This window comes from Rhinopithecus roxellana, chromosome 12 (genome assembly GCF_007565055.1).
Source record: "Rhinopithecus roxellana isolate Shanxi Qingling chromosome 12, ASM756505v1, whole genome shotgun sequence".
Classification (NCBI taxonomy): Eukaryota; Metazoa; Chordata; class Mammalia; order Primates; family Cercopithecidae; genus Rhinopithecus; species Rhinopithecus roxellana.
Genome location: NC_044560.1, coordinates 22,180,969 through 22,197,240, shown reverse-complemented (window position 1 = coordinate 22,197,240; position 16,272 = coordinate 22,180,969). Strand labels below are relative to the sequence as shown.

Here is a 16,272-nt window from a genome sequence, read left to right as displayed (position 1 = left end):
CACGCAGAGTCAGGCCGAGGGACTGACTCACAGGACATGGAGCCCAATGTGCTCGGGGACTCGGGGTTACTTTTCAGTTACTAAGCCAGTCAGATTCTTCCTAAGTAAGCCAATTTGGGTTAGGTCTAAACCATCAGGAAAACCAAAAAAGCCTCCTCACTAAACTAGGATAAAGAAGACTCCATTAGAAGACTCCATTAGAAGTTATCTGGGATAAGATAAACTATTAATTGAAATTCCCAATAGGAGGTAACATATAAACATACCCCCACGTAAAACTACGTATTTTGACATGCTTGATGCATGATCTAGATCTTTCTTTTACTTTCATTGAGAATTTGAAGAGGACCACTTCAATATATTAATTCTTGGCTGGCATTATTGCCGATGTTTCTTGGAATGTATGAACAAAAGCACTAGAATAGAATGACATTGAGATCCTAGTTATTTTTTGCACAAAGTTCACTGCAAGACATAACTGTATATTAAACAAAAACAAAACTAAACCAACCCAGAAAATAATTTTTAAAAAGCCCCCCAAAACAGGATGAGGCTGGGTGTGGTGGCTCATGCCGGTCATCTCAGCACTTTGGGAGGCCGAGGTGGGAGGATCACTTGAGCCCAGGAGCTCGAGACCAGCCTGGCTAAGATAGTGAGACCCCGTCTCTAAAAAGACAAACAAACAAAAAAAAGAATTTTGAAAGGATGAGTGTGATTTAACCCACTGTGAGCTGCACAGCCACACCTGCACTCCCGGCTCCCTATGCCAGAAACGCACAGCCCATGACTCCTCCTTCTTCGTGACCTAGCACTTCCGGGTCGCCCGGGCTCTGAGCCCAGAGGTACTTTTCCCTTGGCCACAGCATCTCTCTTCATCCACTCCCCACCCAGCGGTGTGCCAGGTCTTATCAGGCCTACCCTTCCTTCTGGTCCCACTGTCTTTTCTAGACAGCAGCTGCCTGGTGTCCTCACCTGGAGCACCTCCCTCAGACAAGTCCTAAGTTCCTGTTGTGTGAACGCACTTTAGACCCAGCTCTAGTCATCTCCATCCACATCCTACCTCCAGAGCTCTTGGTGGGCTCCCCATCTACGGATCAATGCGCCAACTCTCCCCTGACCCTCACTTCTTGTCCTGAATTCTGAAGTCCAGACAAACAATCAAAGCTCAAAGTTAATACCCTTCAGCTCTGAAGCCCTCCAATCCTTTCATCATCTTTTTATCCTTTTCTGAGACAGAGTCTCACTCTGTCGCCCAGGCTGGAGTGCAGTGGCGTGATCTTGGCTCACTGCAGCCTCTGTCTCCCGGTTCATGTGATTCTTGTGGTTCAGCTTCCCAAGTAGCTGGGATTACAGGCATGTGCCACCATGCCTGGCTAATTTTTTTTGTTTGTTTTGGTATTTTAGTAGAGACGGGGTTTTACCATGTTGGCCAGGCTGGTCTCGAACTCCTGGCCTCAAGCAATCTCCCCGCCTTGCCTCCCAAAGTGCTGGGATTACAGGTATGAGCCACTATGCCAGGTCCCGTACATCATCTTTAAGGGCAGGGCCTGTCACTCCCTATCCCACCTTGAAAATAGCTCTTGTGCTCAAGCTGTTGGGTTCCAGTCTCCAATTTTTTTCTTTTTTTTTGAGAGGGGGTCTCACTCTGTCATCCAGGCTGGAGTGCAGTAGCATAATCTCGGCTCACTGCAACCTCTGCCTCCTGGGTTCAAGTGATTCTCCAGCCTCAGCCTCCCAGGTTGCCAGTATTATAGGTGCACGCCACTACACCCAGCTAATTTTTATATTTTTAGTAGAGATGGGGTTTCACCATGTTTGCCACACTGGTCTTGAACTCCTGACCTTAGGTGATCCACCCGCCTCGGCCTCCCAAAGTGCTGGGATTACAGGCATCAGCCATTACGCCCGGCCCCATTTTTTTTTTTTTTTTTTTAATACAGGTTCTCGCTTTGTTGCCCAGGCTGTACTGCTGCAGTGGCATGATCATAGCTCACTGTAACCATGAACTCTTGGGCTCCAGTGATCCTCTTGTCTCAGCCTCCTGAGTAGCTAGGACTACAGGCACATGTCACCATGCACAGCCACTTAATTTTTCTTTTTTTTCTTTGGTAGGGATGGGGTTTCACTGTGTTGTCTAGGTTGGTCTTGAACTCCTGGCCTTCAGTGATCCTCCCACCTTAGTATCCCAAAGTGTTGTGATTACAGGCGTGAGCCGCCAAGCCTGGCTAGTCTCTGATCCTAACCAACACTCTCTGTTATGGCTCGAAGATGTAAACATAGGACCTTTTCTGTCAAACAGAAGGGTGTTTCCAGTATGCTATACTGCCCCCAACAAATCTAAAATAAAGTACGGCATTTAAGAACCAGCAAAGAAAAATGCACGGACACCGTGGAGACAATGCTATTACTTCAGTCTGGTATTTGAAAAGGATTCCTTTTTCAGTTTACCCCCTCCCAAAGCCCTTCCAGTTGTAGCCTAGGGTACCCTCTGTGTAAACCTTCAAGTGTTACATAAGATACTTGGAGTGTCACTGAAGATTGCCACTTTTAGGCTCTATAAAAATCACCGTTAACAATTTGGGAAGAAGCAAAGCTCTGTTGAACGTCCAGTTATTGGCGAGTCTTCCTCACCAGAGGCATGTGGGATCCCCGTTGTCCCAGGGACAGTCATCAGCATCCCAACAAGTGCCAGAGTACGTCTCTCCCCAGGCAGCGATTATTCCATGGGGGTCTCATCCCTCACTACACTTTTCCTAGTGCTGGCATGGTAAAAGGTAATTAACTATAAATTCGACAGAGACTCAATGTAGCAACTTCCATTTTGTTACAAGACTGGGAAACAAAACTTGTTTCTGATTATCTTTTTTTATTTTTGAGACCGAGTCTCACTCTGTTGCCCAGGCTGGAGTGCAGTGGCGCACTCTAGGCTCACTGCAAGCTCCACTTCCCGGGTTCACGCCCTTCTCTTGCCTCAGCCTCCCAAGTAGCTGGGACTACAGACGCCTGCCACCACGCCCAGCTAATTTTTGTGTGAGGCCTGCCACTACTCCCGGCTCTGATTATCTTTTTAAGAAGACTTAAGTGTGACCGCGCGCGGTGGCTCACGCCTGTAATCCCAGCACTTCGGGAGGTCGAGGAGGGCGTATTACTTGAGGTACGGAGTTCGAGACCAGCCTGGCCAATATGGTGAAACCCTGTCTCTACTAAAAATAAAAAAATTAGGCGGGCGTGGTGGTGGACGCCTGTAGTCCCAGCTACTCGGGAGGCTGAGGCAGGAGAATTGCTTGAACTCGTGAGGCGGAGGCTGCAGTGAGCTGAGATCGTGCCATTGCACTCCAGCCTGGGCGACAGAGTGAGACTGTCTGAAAGGCTTATGGGTTTCTGGTCAAGTCATCTTAGCGACTGAAAGGGCTTCAGAGAAATCTGAAACTCAAGTGCAAACAAAACAAAACAAACCCCAAAACAAAAAACAACCAACCATCAAACTTTAATCTCTGTAGGGGCAGAGCAACTTTCCTCAAAGTTTTGCTCAGCAGAACACATCTGAAACTGGCCCGCTATGTGCTATGCATCCAGAACAGGAAAAGCCAGACCTGAAAATAATATTCCACGCTAAATGAGCCGTCCCGGCGGGGCAGGCGCTCCCAGCACCCGTGCTGCGCTCCCCGGCATGCGGCACTACGGGGCCGCGCCGGCTCTTCCCCAACAGCAAGGCCGGAATCGAACTCCACACCCTCCGGGCTTGCACCGCGCACCCAGGCTTCGTACCCAGCTCCCAGGTGGGGGCCCCCGCGGCGCCCGCGCCCCGCGCCCCGCTCCGGCCCAGGTCCGGTGCCGCAGCGGCCCGGAAGGTACCTGCTCAGAGGGAACGGCCCCGACTTGCGCTGCCGCAGTCCCGGTGGAAAGGGCGGCTGGGTCGCAGCGGTGCCGCGGCCCGGGGAGGCGGCCAGGCGGCGCCTCAGCACCCGGACCCCGGGGGCGGGCGGGCCCGGGCCCCGGCCCTCGTGGACCTCCTCGGCAGCCGCAGCTTCTTCAGACGGAACACAATGGGCGCCCCCTCCGCTGCCCCAGGCCGCCTTGCACTCCAAGCTGCTGCGGCAGTGACAGGGAAAAAGCAGCCCCGGCAACCCCTGCCCATCGCCCCGGCCGCAGCCGCCGCTCTCATGACAACCAAGCCCAGCCCTGGACCGGGGCCTCTGCGCGTGCGCGACCCCGCCCCGTCCCCGGCCGCGCCGGCGCACAAGGGGAGGCCCCACGCTTCGCGGGCCCTCGGGGTCGTGTAGTTTCCGGGGCCGCGGCACCTGGGGCACAGCAGGTGGTGTCGCGCCTTTGCTCTCCCGAGCCTTCTGGGTAAGGTAATGTAGGATCCGTGGGGCGACGCCTGCGCACAAGACCACGTCGGGCCTCCCTTTTCCCAGGCCTTCTGGGTAATGTAGTTTCCGGGATCGGCGCCCGGCCTGTGCCAGCTTGCAGAGCTCACCAGGTGCAGACCCCTGCGGCCAGGGCGAGGACGGATCTGAGCAGCCAGCCAGCGGGTGCCGCCGCCTGCGGGACCCAGAGGCCTTGAGCACATCTGCAATGCTCCAGAAGCCCAAGAGCGTGAAGCTGCGGGCCCTGCGCAGCCCGAGGAAGTTCGGCGTGGCTGGCCGGAGCTGCCAGGAGGTGCTGCGCAAGGGCTGTCTCCGCTTCCAGGTGCCCGCCGGGCTGGGCGGGGACGGCCGGCCGGGGAGGTGTGTGGGGAGAATAGGAGGTGCCGCTTTTCCTCTTCCAAAACGGAGGGTGCGGGCGGCGCCCAGGGCGGGTAGTTTTCGTGCGCCTCAGCCACTAGGCCCCCGGGCCCCCGCAGCCTGGGGTTCCTGAGCCTGGCTTCAGAGCGCAGGGAGCTTGGGGGGCGACCTGGATCACCCCTTCCCTCTTCCCACCGCTCGGGCAGGACAGCCCTGCATCAGAGCTAGGAAACCCGGGTTGAGTGCCAGGTGCTGGCACGCGGGGTCACGGCTGCTCTGCCTGTCCGGCCTCAGCTTCCCCTTGCGTAAAATGAAAGCCTTGGCTGGGTGGGCTCTGCAGGCCCTTCCAGCCCTCGCAGCTGGGGATTGCAATCGTCACCTTATTCCAGGGTGGCTTTCTTTTTTGGACCAGTACTAGGGTTACCAGATGTGCTTTGCCGGGGTCGGTGCGGGTTGGGTGGGAGTTGCCATAAAATGCCTAAAACTGACCAGTGCAGAGTAACAGGGAACCAGACTCCAACAAATTAACAGTGCCACGTGCCGGCCACACTTGTGCACAGAGGCAACGAACCGTTCTCCTTCGTGTGCCGGCACCGCCCTGGCAGCTGTGTGCTGGGGGTGGTGGTGTTCAGCTCCTGGCAGCAAAGAGGCGGCGCTGTCAAAGACAGGCTCTATTTGAAGTACCCTCAGAAGCTCATTTTAAAAGGGTGAATCCTGCAGAGCCAGCAGTCGCCACCTGTTCTATGTTTTTCCTGACTCTTCGTATTTTAGAACGGCTCGCAGTCAGGCGCCCTTGCTCCCGCCACCGCATCCTTGCCTGGGCGTTGTTGCGGTTGTGGTATACAGGCAGCAGCCTGAGCCTGCTTCTTTAAACACAGCTCATTCTGGTCGTTTGTGAGGCCTGCAGATGAAAAGCCCTCGGCTTGAGACCCTTCCTCCTCCTGTGGCCTCTCCCGCCCCTGCAGCTCCCGGAGCGCGGTTCCCGGCTGTGCCTGTACGAGGATGGCACGGAGCTGACCGAAGACTACTTCCCCAGCGTTCCCGACAACGCCGAGCTGGTGCTGCTCACCTCGGGCCAGGCCTGGCAGGGCTGTGAGTGGCAAGGACCTTGGAGGTGGGCGGGAAGCTGGCACTCTCGGAGGTCCTGGGGGCTTAGCTCTGGGTGTCCATCAGGGTGGGGAAGGGTCCCCCTTACTGTGACCTCTCAGGTCTCAAGGAGGAAGCCCTCTGGAGTCAGAACCGGTTAGCATCGCTTAGGTGGCAGAGTCCTCAGTCCTCTGGTTCATGAACTCAGCTGTTCGGTTGGTTGTCTTTTTCTTCAAAAAATCTTGTAATTTCATTTACATTCATTTGAGGTGTCCTAGCAATTCCCAAGAGCAGAGGGAGGGCTTTGGGGTTGGGGCCTGCACAGTTTCATGGGGAAGGTGGGGCCAGGAATAGATACCCTTCTTTTCTTTTCTTTTTTTTTTTTTTTTTGAGACAGAGTCTCACGCTGTGGCCCAGGCTGGAGTACAGAGGCCGGATCTCAGCTCACTGCAAGCTCTACCTCCCGGGTTTAGGCCATTCTCCTGCCTCGGCCTCCGGAGTAGCTGGGACTACAGGCACCCGCCACCTCGCCCGGCTAGTTTTTTGTATTTTTTTTTTTTTTTTATTAGAGACGGGGTTTCACCGTGTTAGCCAGGATGGTCTCGATCTCCTGATCTCGTGATCTGCCCGTCTCAGCCTCCCAAAGTGCTGGGATTACAGGCTTGAACCACCGCGCCCGGCCGATACCCTTCTTTTCTGCTGGGCTGAGCACCCTTCTGGAAGGACGGGGTGGTGGTTTGTGGGATGCCCTCACATTGTTCTCAGTTGGTGTTTGCTGAGATGCTGTCCTCAGGGCTCATGTTTGGGGGCAGTTGCTTTGAGAGGTGGTTCTTTATGGGTATCTGTATTGAAGCCTCAGAACACAAAGTCCTGCCTTTCAGAACCACCTGAATGCCAAGGTCTGCGCTTGTTTGACTCCCGTAAAAGAGAGCTTTTGGCCACTAGGGTGGGAGACACCATCATGTGCCTTTACCTGGGAAGGTCGGCCAGTGTTGTACAAAGGAGGTTAGGCTCCAGGAGATGCTTCTGGTACCCCAGGAAGGACATGGCTGCTCTGAGGGATGGAACTCTGGCTCCTTGGCCTAAAGAGCATTAAGAGAGAAGCTGAAGAGTAACGTCCATGTGGCCACCTCCCTGGCTGCAGTGTTGGGGTCTCCGCTGTCAGCATTGAGGGGTGACGCCTCTGGAGTGTGCTCCAAGGTTGCAAGCCCCCTTTTCCACTGGGCCTTGTGCTTTTAGAGGAGGCAGCCAGAAAATGTATCACTGTGATGTCCCCTGGGGTGGCCCCTGCGGGAGGTGGGGGCTGGGCAGGGTGTGCTCAGGGTATGCCTCACCTTTGGATGTTATCTTCCTTTCCCGTTTCAGGGCATAGTTGAAAGAGAGCAGAGCACATTGCTCTTTCTGTCCCTCCCCGCATCTCTCAGTCCCTGTGTGTCTCCTCTGTCTGTCTCTGTCTTTGTCTGTCTCTGGCTCTCTCTGCCTGTCTCTGGCTCTCTCTGCCTGTCTCTGGCTCTCTGTCCCTCCTTTCTTTGGTGCTTTATCCCCCCTCTTCCCTGAGACCACTAGTCCTCCTCCTCGTTAGACTTAAAAAAATTTTTTTTTCTTTTCTTTTATTAAAACATTGAAATGGGGTCTTGCTCTGTTGCACAGGCTGGTCTCAAACTCCTGGGCTCAAGAAGTCCTCCTACCTTGGCTTCCCAAAGTGCTGGGATTACAGGCATGAGCCACTGTGCCTGGCCAAAAAATATTTATTTTATTTATATATTTGAGACTTTGTCATCCAGGCTGGAGTGCAGTGATGGCTCACTGTAACCTCAACCTCCATGTTTCAAGCGATCCTCTCGCCTTAGCCTCCCAAGTAGCTGGGACCACAGACATGCGCTACCATGCCTGGCTAATTGTTTTGTATTTTTTGTAGAGATAGGGTTTCGCCATGTTGCCCAGGATTGTCTCACAATTCTGGGCTCAAGCTGTCCCCCTACCTTGGCCTCCTAAAGTGCTGGGATTACAGGTGTGAGCCACCGTGCCTGGCCTAAACTGCTTATTTATAAATAATGACGGATTCCCAGGAAGTTGCACAGATAGGAAGGTCCCATGTACCTCTACCCTTTCCCTCAAAGGGGACATCAGATACAACTGTGGTACAATATCAAAACAGGAACACTGACACTAGTGCAATGTGCCTGTTGTTCTATCATTTCTCCCCATGCAGATTCCTGTGACCAGTGTCAGGGTCAAGGTACAGACCTCTCCCATCCATGACTCAAGGTTCTCCCCTTTATAATCCTGCCTACCTCTGCCCACCACCAATCCCTAGCCCATAGCAACTGCTGATATGTTCTCCATGTCCATAATTATGCCATTTAAAGAATATTAGGGACTGGGCACGGTGGCTCACACCTGTAATCCTAGCACTTTGGGAGGCTGAGGCGGGTGGATCACCTGAGATCAGGAGTTCAAGACCAGCCTGGGCAACATAGTGAAACCCCATCTCTACTAAAAATACAAAAATTAGCTGGGCGTGGTGGCAGGCACCTGTAATCCCAGCTACTCGGGAGGCTGAGGCAGGAGAAGCGCTTGAGCCCAGGAGGTGGAGGTTTCAGAGAGCTGAGAGTGCCCCATTGTAGTTCAGCATGGGTGACAGGGCGAGATTCCGTCTCAAAAAAAAAAAAAAAAGAATATTAGGTAAGTGGAATCATAAAGTATGTGACCTTTTGAGATAAGCCTTTTTTTTTTTTTTTTTTGAGACGGAGATGGAGTCTTGATCTGTCGCCAGGCTGGAGTACAGTGGCCGGATCTCAGCTCACTGCAAGCTCCGCCTCCCAGGTTTAGGCCATTCTCCTGCCTCAGCCTCCTGTGTAGCTGGGACTACAGGCGCCCGCCACCTCGCCCGGCTAATTTTTTGTATTTTTTTTAGTAGAGATGGGGTTTCACCGTGTTAGCCAGAATGGTCTCGATCTCCTGACCTCATGATCCGCCCGTCTCGGCCTCCCAAAGTGCTGGGATTACAGGCTTGAGCCACTGCGCCCGGCCAAGATAAGCCTTTTTTACTCCACATAAGCCTCCTGAGATGCATCTAAGTTGTATGTATCTATAGTCCGTTCCTTTTCATTGCTGAATAGTATTCCATGGTTTGGTTTTACCACAGTTTGTTCAGCCATTCGCCTGTGGAAGGATATTTTGTTTGTTTCCAGTTTTTAACTATTACAAACAAAGCTGCTCTGGCCAATTATGTACAGGTTTTTCTTTTTTCTTTCTTGTTTTCTTTTGAGACAGGGTCTCACCATGTCGCCCAGGCTGTAGTGCAGTGATGCAATCATAGCTCACTGAAGCTTTCACTTCCTGGGCTGAAGCGATCCTCCCACCTCCGCCCCTGAGTAGCTGGGACTACAGGGGTGCACCACCATGCCCCACTAGTTTTTGTATTTTCTTGTTCTTTTCTTTTTTTTTTTTGAGACAGAGTCTTGCTCTGTCGCCCGGGCTGGAGTGCAGTGGCTGGATCTCAGCTCACTGCAAGCTCCACCTCCCGGGTTTATGCCATTCTCCTGCCTCAGCCTCCTGAGCAGCTGGAACTACAGGCGCCCGCCACCTCGCCTGGCTAGTTTTTTGTATTTTTAGTAGAGACGGGGTTTCATCGTGTTAGCCAGGATGGTCTCGATCTCCTGACCTCGTGATCCGCCCGCCTCGGCCTCCCAAAGTGCTGGGATTACAGGCTTGAGCCACCGCGCCCGGCCTAGTTTTTGTATTTTCTGTAGAAACAGGGCTTCGTCACGTTGCTCAGGGTGGTCTTGAACTCCTAGGCTCAAGCGATCGACCTGCCTTGGCCTCCCAGAGTGTTGGGATTATGGGCGTGAGTCACTGCATCTGGCCCTCTTGACAGGTTTTTGCGGGATGTGGGTTTTCATTCCTCTGGGGAGAATGCCCAAGCGTGCAGTGCTGCATTGTGTGGTGTGTGTTTAGTTTCTGAAGACAAGGATGTCCACTCCTGCTGCTTCTGTTTAACATGGTACTGCAGGGTCTGGCCAGGACATTTAGGCAAGAAAAATAAAAGGCATCTAGATTGGAAAGGAAGAAGTGAAGCCATCTCTATTTGCAGATCATATGCACTTGTATGTAGAAAAGCCTAAGGAATCCACTAAAAACCTATTAGAACTAATCATCAAGTATAGCAAGGTTGAAAGATATAAGATCAATATGCAAATATAGAAATACAGTTACAATGAACAATCTGAAAATGAAGCAGATAATAATCCCATTTACATTGGCATCGGAAAGAATAAAATACTTATAAGTGTAACAAAAAATTGTAATACTTATATTCTGAAAACTGCCAAATGTTGTTGAAAGAAATTAAAGTTTTGAATAAATGGATTGACATCCCATGTTCATGGATTGGAAAACTTAACATTGTTAAGATGGGGGGACTCCCCAAATTGACCTACAAATTCAACACAATCCCTATGCAAATTCCACCTGGTTTCATTGTAGAAACTGACATGCTGATTCTAATCCATAGTTCATATGGAACTGCAAGAGACCCAGAATAGCCAAAAACAACCGGTAAAAATAACATAGGAGGAGGACCCACATGTCCTGATTTCAAAACTTAGTACGAAGCTGCAGTAATCAAGACTGGCACTGGCACGAGGACAGACATATAGATCAATGGAACAGAATAGAGCACTCAGAAATCTATGTATCTATGGTCAGGATACCAGGACCATTCAATGGAGGGGGAAGAGTAGTATCTTCAACAAATGGTGCTGGGACAACTGCATATTTACATACAAAAGAATGAAGTTGGAGCCTTAGCTGGTACTTTATACAAAAAGTAAAATAAATGAAAGACCTCAATGTAAAAGTTAAAAATATAAAGCCCTTAGAAGAAAACATAGGGATAAGTCCTCATCACTTTGGATTTGGCAAAGGATTCTTAGATTTGACACCAAAAACATGAGCAGCAGAAGAAAGAACAGATAAATTGGGCTTCATCAACATTAAGAACTTTGGGATGGGCACAGTCCCTCACGCCTGTAATTCCAGCACTTTGGGAGGCCGAGACGGGCAGATCACTTGAGATCAGGAGTTGAGACCATCCTGGCCAACGTGGTGAAACCCCGTCTCTACTAAAAATACAAAAATTAGCCGGGCGTGGTGCGGCGCCTGTAATTCCAGCTACTCAGGAGGCTGAGGCAGGAGAATTGCTTGAACCCAGGAGGCGGAGGCTGCAGTGTGCCAAGATCACACCACTGCACTCCAGCCTGGGCGACAGAGTGAGACTCCATCTCAAAAAAAAAAAAAACAAAAAACAAAAAAGAAAAATTAAGAACTCTTGCTTCAAAGGACACCATGAAGGAGGCTAAAAGCCCACAGGCTGGGCGCGGCGGCTCACGCCAGTAATCCCAGCACCCTGGGAGGCCAAGGTGGGCGGATCAGGAGGCCAGGAGATGGAGACCATCCTGGCTAATACAGTGAAACCCCGTCTCTACCAAAAAATACAAAAAATTTAGCCGGGCGTGGTGGCAGTGCCTGTAGTCCCGGCTACTCGGGAGGCTGAGGCAGGAGAATGGCGTGAACCCGGGAGGCGGAGCTTGCAGTGAGCCGAGATTGCGCCACCGCACTCCAGCCTGCCCTGGCGACAAAGCAAGACTCTGTCTCAAAAAAAAAAAAAAAAAAAAAAAAAAAGACAGCCCACAGAATAGGAGAAAATAGTTGCCAGTGGTGTATCTAATAAGGGACTTGCATCAGAATATATGAAGAATTGGCTGGGCGCGGTGGCTCAAGCCTGTAATCCCAGCACTTTGGGAGGCCGAGGCGGGCGGATCACGAGGTCAGGAGATCAAGACCGTCCTGGCTAACACGGTGAAACCCCGTCTCTACTAAAAACACAAAAAACTAGCTGGGCGTGATGGTGGGCGCCTGTAGTCCCAGCTACTAGGGAGGCTGAGGCAGGAGAGTGGTGTAAACCCGGGAGGCAGAGCTTGCAGTGAGCTGAGATCTGGCCACTGTACTCCAGCCTGGGCCACAGAGCAAGACTCCGTCTCAAAAAAAAAAAAAAAAAAAAAAAAAAAAAATATATATATATATAAAGAATCCTTATAGCTTAATAGTGAAAAGATAACCCAGTTAAACATGGGCGGAGGTTCTGAATAGAAAGAAATGTCTCCAAGGAAGATATTCATGTGGTCGGTAAGGACATGGAAAGATGCTTGAGATCATCAGTCATCAGGGAACTGCACATCAAAACCACCGAGAGATGCTACTTCACACCCACTTGGATAACAACCAGCGTGGGCGAGGATGCGGAGCAGCTGGAACCCTCAGGTGCAGCCGGTGGGAAGGGAAAACGGTGCAGCTGCAGTGGAAAATAGTGTCTCAAACAATTACACAGAATCGCCATATGACCCAGCAGCTCCACCCCTAGGTATGTACCCAAGAGAAAGGAAAACGCGCCCACACCAAAACTCGTCCACGAGCGTTTACAGTGGCTTTATTCATAACGGCCAAAAGGCAGAAAGCACCCAAGTCTCCAAGGATAAACACATGGCTAAACAAAGGGTGGCACCTCCCTATGATGACATAACTCACCACGAAGAGGAGTGAAACACAGTGTGGCCGAGCCTTGAAACCATGCCGAGTCAAGAAGCCCGCACATGCAGTAGGGTTCCATTCATAGGAAACGTCCAGAACGGGGATGTTAGAGAGATTGAAAATAGATAGTGGTTGTTTAGGGTTAGAGGTAGGGTGGAGGGGAGGGAGGTTGGCAGCTAAAGAGTATGAGGTTTCTTTTTGAGGTGGTGAAAATCTTCTGAAATTGACTATGGATGTGGCTGCACAACTCTGGGAATATAATAAAACCCATTGAATTGTACACTTTATTTTTTTGAGACAGAGTCTTGCCCTGTTGCCAGACTGGAGTACAGTGGAGTGATCTCGGCTCACCGCAACCTCCACCTCCCGGGTTCAAGCGATTCTGTTGTCTCAGCCTCCCAAGTAGCTGGGGTTACAGGCATGCACCACCACACCCGGCTAATTTTTGTATTTTTAGTAGAGACAGGGTTTCACCATGTTGGCCAGGATGGTCGCGATCTTCTGACCTTGTGATCTGCCCGCCTCGGCCTCCGAAAGTGCTAGGATTACAGGCGTGAGCCACCGCGCCCGGCCTCTTAATTGTACACTTTAAATGGGTGAATTGTAAGGAGTGTGGATGATATTTCAATAAAGCTACTTAAAATAAAGAAAAGAAACTGCCAAGTTGTATACTAGAGTGGCCATCTTAGCTTTCCACTGCACAGTTTCTATGCAGCCTCGCCAGCTTTTGGCACTGTTGCTACTTTCAATTTTAGCCATTCTGATTGCAGTGTGGTGATGTCTCGTTGCGCCCTTAATGTGCATTTCCCTAATGGCTAATAATGCTGACTGTCTGAATATCTTTTGTAAAAATAGAGACAGGGTCTTGCTCTGTTGCCCAGGTTGGAGTGCAGTGGCAATCATGGCTCACTGCAACCCTAAACTCCTGGGCTCAAGCAATCCTTCTACCTCAGCCTCCCAAGTAACTGGGACTACAGGTGTGCACCACCATGCGCAGCTAATTATTTTTTTTTAGAGATGAGGGCTTGCGTTTTTTTTTTTTAGAGATGAAGTGTTGGTTGCCAGGTTGGTCTCAAACTCCTGCCCTTAAGTGATTCTTCCACCTCGGTCTCTGAAAGTGCCGTGATTATAGGCGTGAGCCACTGTGCCCAGCCCTAAATATCTTTTTATGTGCTTATTTGCCATCTGTAGATTCTTCTTGGTGAAGTGTTTCATGTCTCTTGTCCATTTTCTAATTGGATCGTTTATTTATTTTTTTTTTTACTGTTGAGTTTTGAAAGTCACCTTCCCCCGCCCCTACAATACCTGGACAGGAGTGCTTTGTCAGACATGGGGTTCGCAATATTTACCCTGTGGCTTGTCTTTTCATTCTCTTAAGAGCATTTTTTTTGCAGAGTAAGAGTTTTTAGTTTTTTTTTTTTTTTTTTTTTTTTGAGACGGAGTCTCGCTCTGTCGCCCAGGCTGGAGTTCAGTGGCCGGATCTCAGCTCACTGCAAGCTCCGCCTCCCGGGTTTACGCCATTCTCCTGCCTCAGCCTCCCAGGTAGCTTGGACTACAGGCGCCGCCACCTCGCCCGGCTAGTTTTTTGTATTTTTAGTAGAGACGGGGTTTCACCGTGTTAGCCAGGATGGTCTCCATCTCCCGACCTCGCGATCCGCCCGTCTCGGCCTCCCAAAGTGCTGGGATTACAGGCTTGAGCCACCGCACCCGGCCGAGTTTTTAGTTTTGAGGAAGCTCAGTGTGTGGACTTTCTCTTTTAGGCAGTGCTTTTGATGTTCGGTCTGAGGGCTTCCGCCAAGTCCTCACTCTCCAGCACGTCCTCCTGTCTTCCTCTGACCTGCTGATGTCACCGTGAGGCTTTTCTCTACATGGTGGATCGCACTGATGGATTTTCAGGCGCGAGCCAGCCTTGCCTTCCCACTTGGCTGCGGTGGTACTTCTTTCTGCATGTTACTGAATTCTCTTTGCTCACATTTTGTTAAGGTCCTGGGTAGAATTTGCTTTGACTCCCTATTAAGAGCCTGCCTGGAGAGCTCGCTGCTTCAGGGAGTTGTGAAAAGACTCCAGGAGAGAGCAGGAAAAGTGATTGGAAGGGTCTGAAAGCAAGGTCTCCAGGAAGAGCCAAAGAAGGGGCGGCGTGGTTTGGAGGGAGGAGGCCAAATGGGAAAGCAGCCGTCTCGTCTCTCAGTGCGCTTTCATCTGTCTTCTAAAGCACACCCCGCCGCTTCTCTGTCCTCATGCTGCCCTGGTATGTGTCCCCAGCTGCTGGTGTCAGGGCAAGGACAAAGACCCGGGAGTCTGAGTCCTGGTGATTGCCAGGCCCTGGGGAATGGGGGCAGATGCGGTCGGAGGCTCTTCTTGTGACCGGGGCAGGACGTGTCTTCTGCTGGACTGGCACCTTTTTGTTTGTCCCGTTGGTGGCAGATGTGAGTGACATCGGGCGCTTCCTCAGTGCATTTCACGAGCCGCACGCGGGGCTTGTCCAGGCCGCCCAGCAGCTGCTGTGTGATGAGCAGGCCCCGCAGAGGCAGAGGCTGCTGGCCGACCTCCTGCACAATGTCAGCCAGAACATCGCGGCCGAGACCCGGGCTGAGGACCCACCGTGGTTTGAAGGTGCGTAGGGGCTGCACCGGGCGGAGGACCCATGTGGTTTGAAGGTGCGTGGGGGCTGCACCTAGGCGGAGGACCTGCGTGATTGGAAGGTGCGTGGAGGCTGCAGCTGGCAGGGGAAAGGCTTTTTCAGAGCCTAAGGTGCCAGGAGAAGTTGGGTTCCAAAAAGCCCCCAATGAAGGTCTGGCCTATACCCTTGTGGGTTGAGGTGGGGGACTCTGAAGAAAATGTGCTCATTTTCCAGCCTGGTGGGAAAGGCACCCAGCAAGGACTCACGTGGGGCCAGAGTCCAGGGCAGTGCTCAGATGGGACTTTTTATTCTTTTTATTTTATTTTTTGAGATGGAGTCTCGCTCTGTCACCCAGGCTGGAGTGCAGTGGCGTGATCTTGGCTTACTGCAACCTCTGCCTCCCTGGTTCAAGCGATTCTCCTGCCTCAGCCTCCAGAGTAGCTGGGATTAAGGCACGTGCCACCACGCCTGGCTTATTTTTAGTACAGATGAGGTTTCACCATGTTGGCCAGGCTGGTCTTGAACTTCTGACCTCGGCCTCCCAAAGTGCTAGGATTACAGGCGTGAGCTACTATGCCTGGCCTATTATAATTATTTTAAAAATTGTGATAAAGTACATATGACATAAAATTTACCATCTCAACCATTTTTTAGTGCACAGGTCATTGGCATTAGGTACAGTCACATGTGTGGCCATCCCCACCGTCATCTCCAGAACTCCTTCCACCTTGCAAAGCTGAACCTGTGTCCCCATTATATTCACTCTCCATTCCCCCTCCTCCAGCCCCTGGCAACCACCGTTCTGGTTTCTGTCTCTCTGATTTGATGACTCTAGGGACCTCATATGAATGGAGTCACATAGTATTTGTCCTTTTGTAACTGACTCATTGCACTTAGCACAGTGTCCTCAAGGTTCCTCCATATCGTAGAATATATCAAAATTTCCTTCTTTTTAAGGCCAAATGACACTCCACTGTGTGTACATACCACACTCCGTCTATTCACTCCACTGCACGTACATACCACGCTCCGTCTATTCACTGCACATACATACCCTGCTCCGTCTATTCACTCCACTGCATGTACATACCACACTCTCTCTATTCCCTCCACTGCATGTACATACCCTGCTCTGTCCATTCACTCCACTGCATGTCCATACCCTCTATTCACTCCACTGCATGTACATACCACACTCTGTCTATTCACTCCACTGTGTGTACATACCACACTGTCTCTATTCACTCC

The 16,272-nt window shown here is 51.2% G+C and overlaps 2 protein-coding genes across 3 annotated transcripts in view; one reads left to right on the top strand and one right to left on the bottom strand.

Annotated features, from left to right (window-relative positions):
- Positions 1-4,165, bottom strand: part of CEP104 (centrosomal protein 104) — a 45,483-nt gene extending 41,318 nt beyond the window's left edge. The window contains 1 exon segment of the mRNA XM_010361871.2: positions 3,856-4,165. The gene's annotated coding sequence lies outside the window, so the exon portion shown is untranslated.
- A 201-nt stretch (positions 4,166-4,366) lies between these two features.
- Positions 4,367-16,272, top strand: part of DFFB (DNA fragmentation factor subunit beta) — a 30,167-nt gene continuing 18,261 nt past the window's right edge. The window contains exons 1-3 of one of the 2 annotated variants that reach the window (XM_010361898.2): positions 4,367-4,692; positions 5,693-5,819; positions 14,829-15,017. In XM_010361898.2, coding sequence (XP_010360200.1) covers positions 4,579-4,692; positions 5,693-5,819; positions 14,829-15,017 — 430 coding nt within the window. In that variant the 5' untranslated portion in view covers positions 4,367-4,578. Of the gene's footprint in view, positions 4,693-5,692; positions 5,820-14,032; positions 14,653-14,828; positions 15,018-16,272 lie in introns of those variants that run through there. The other variant, XM_010361906.2, reaches the window with a different exon arrangement.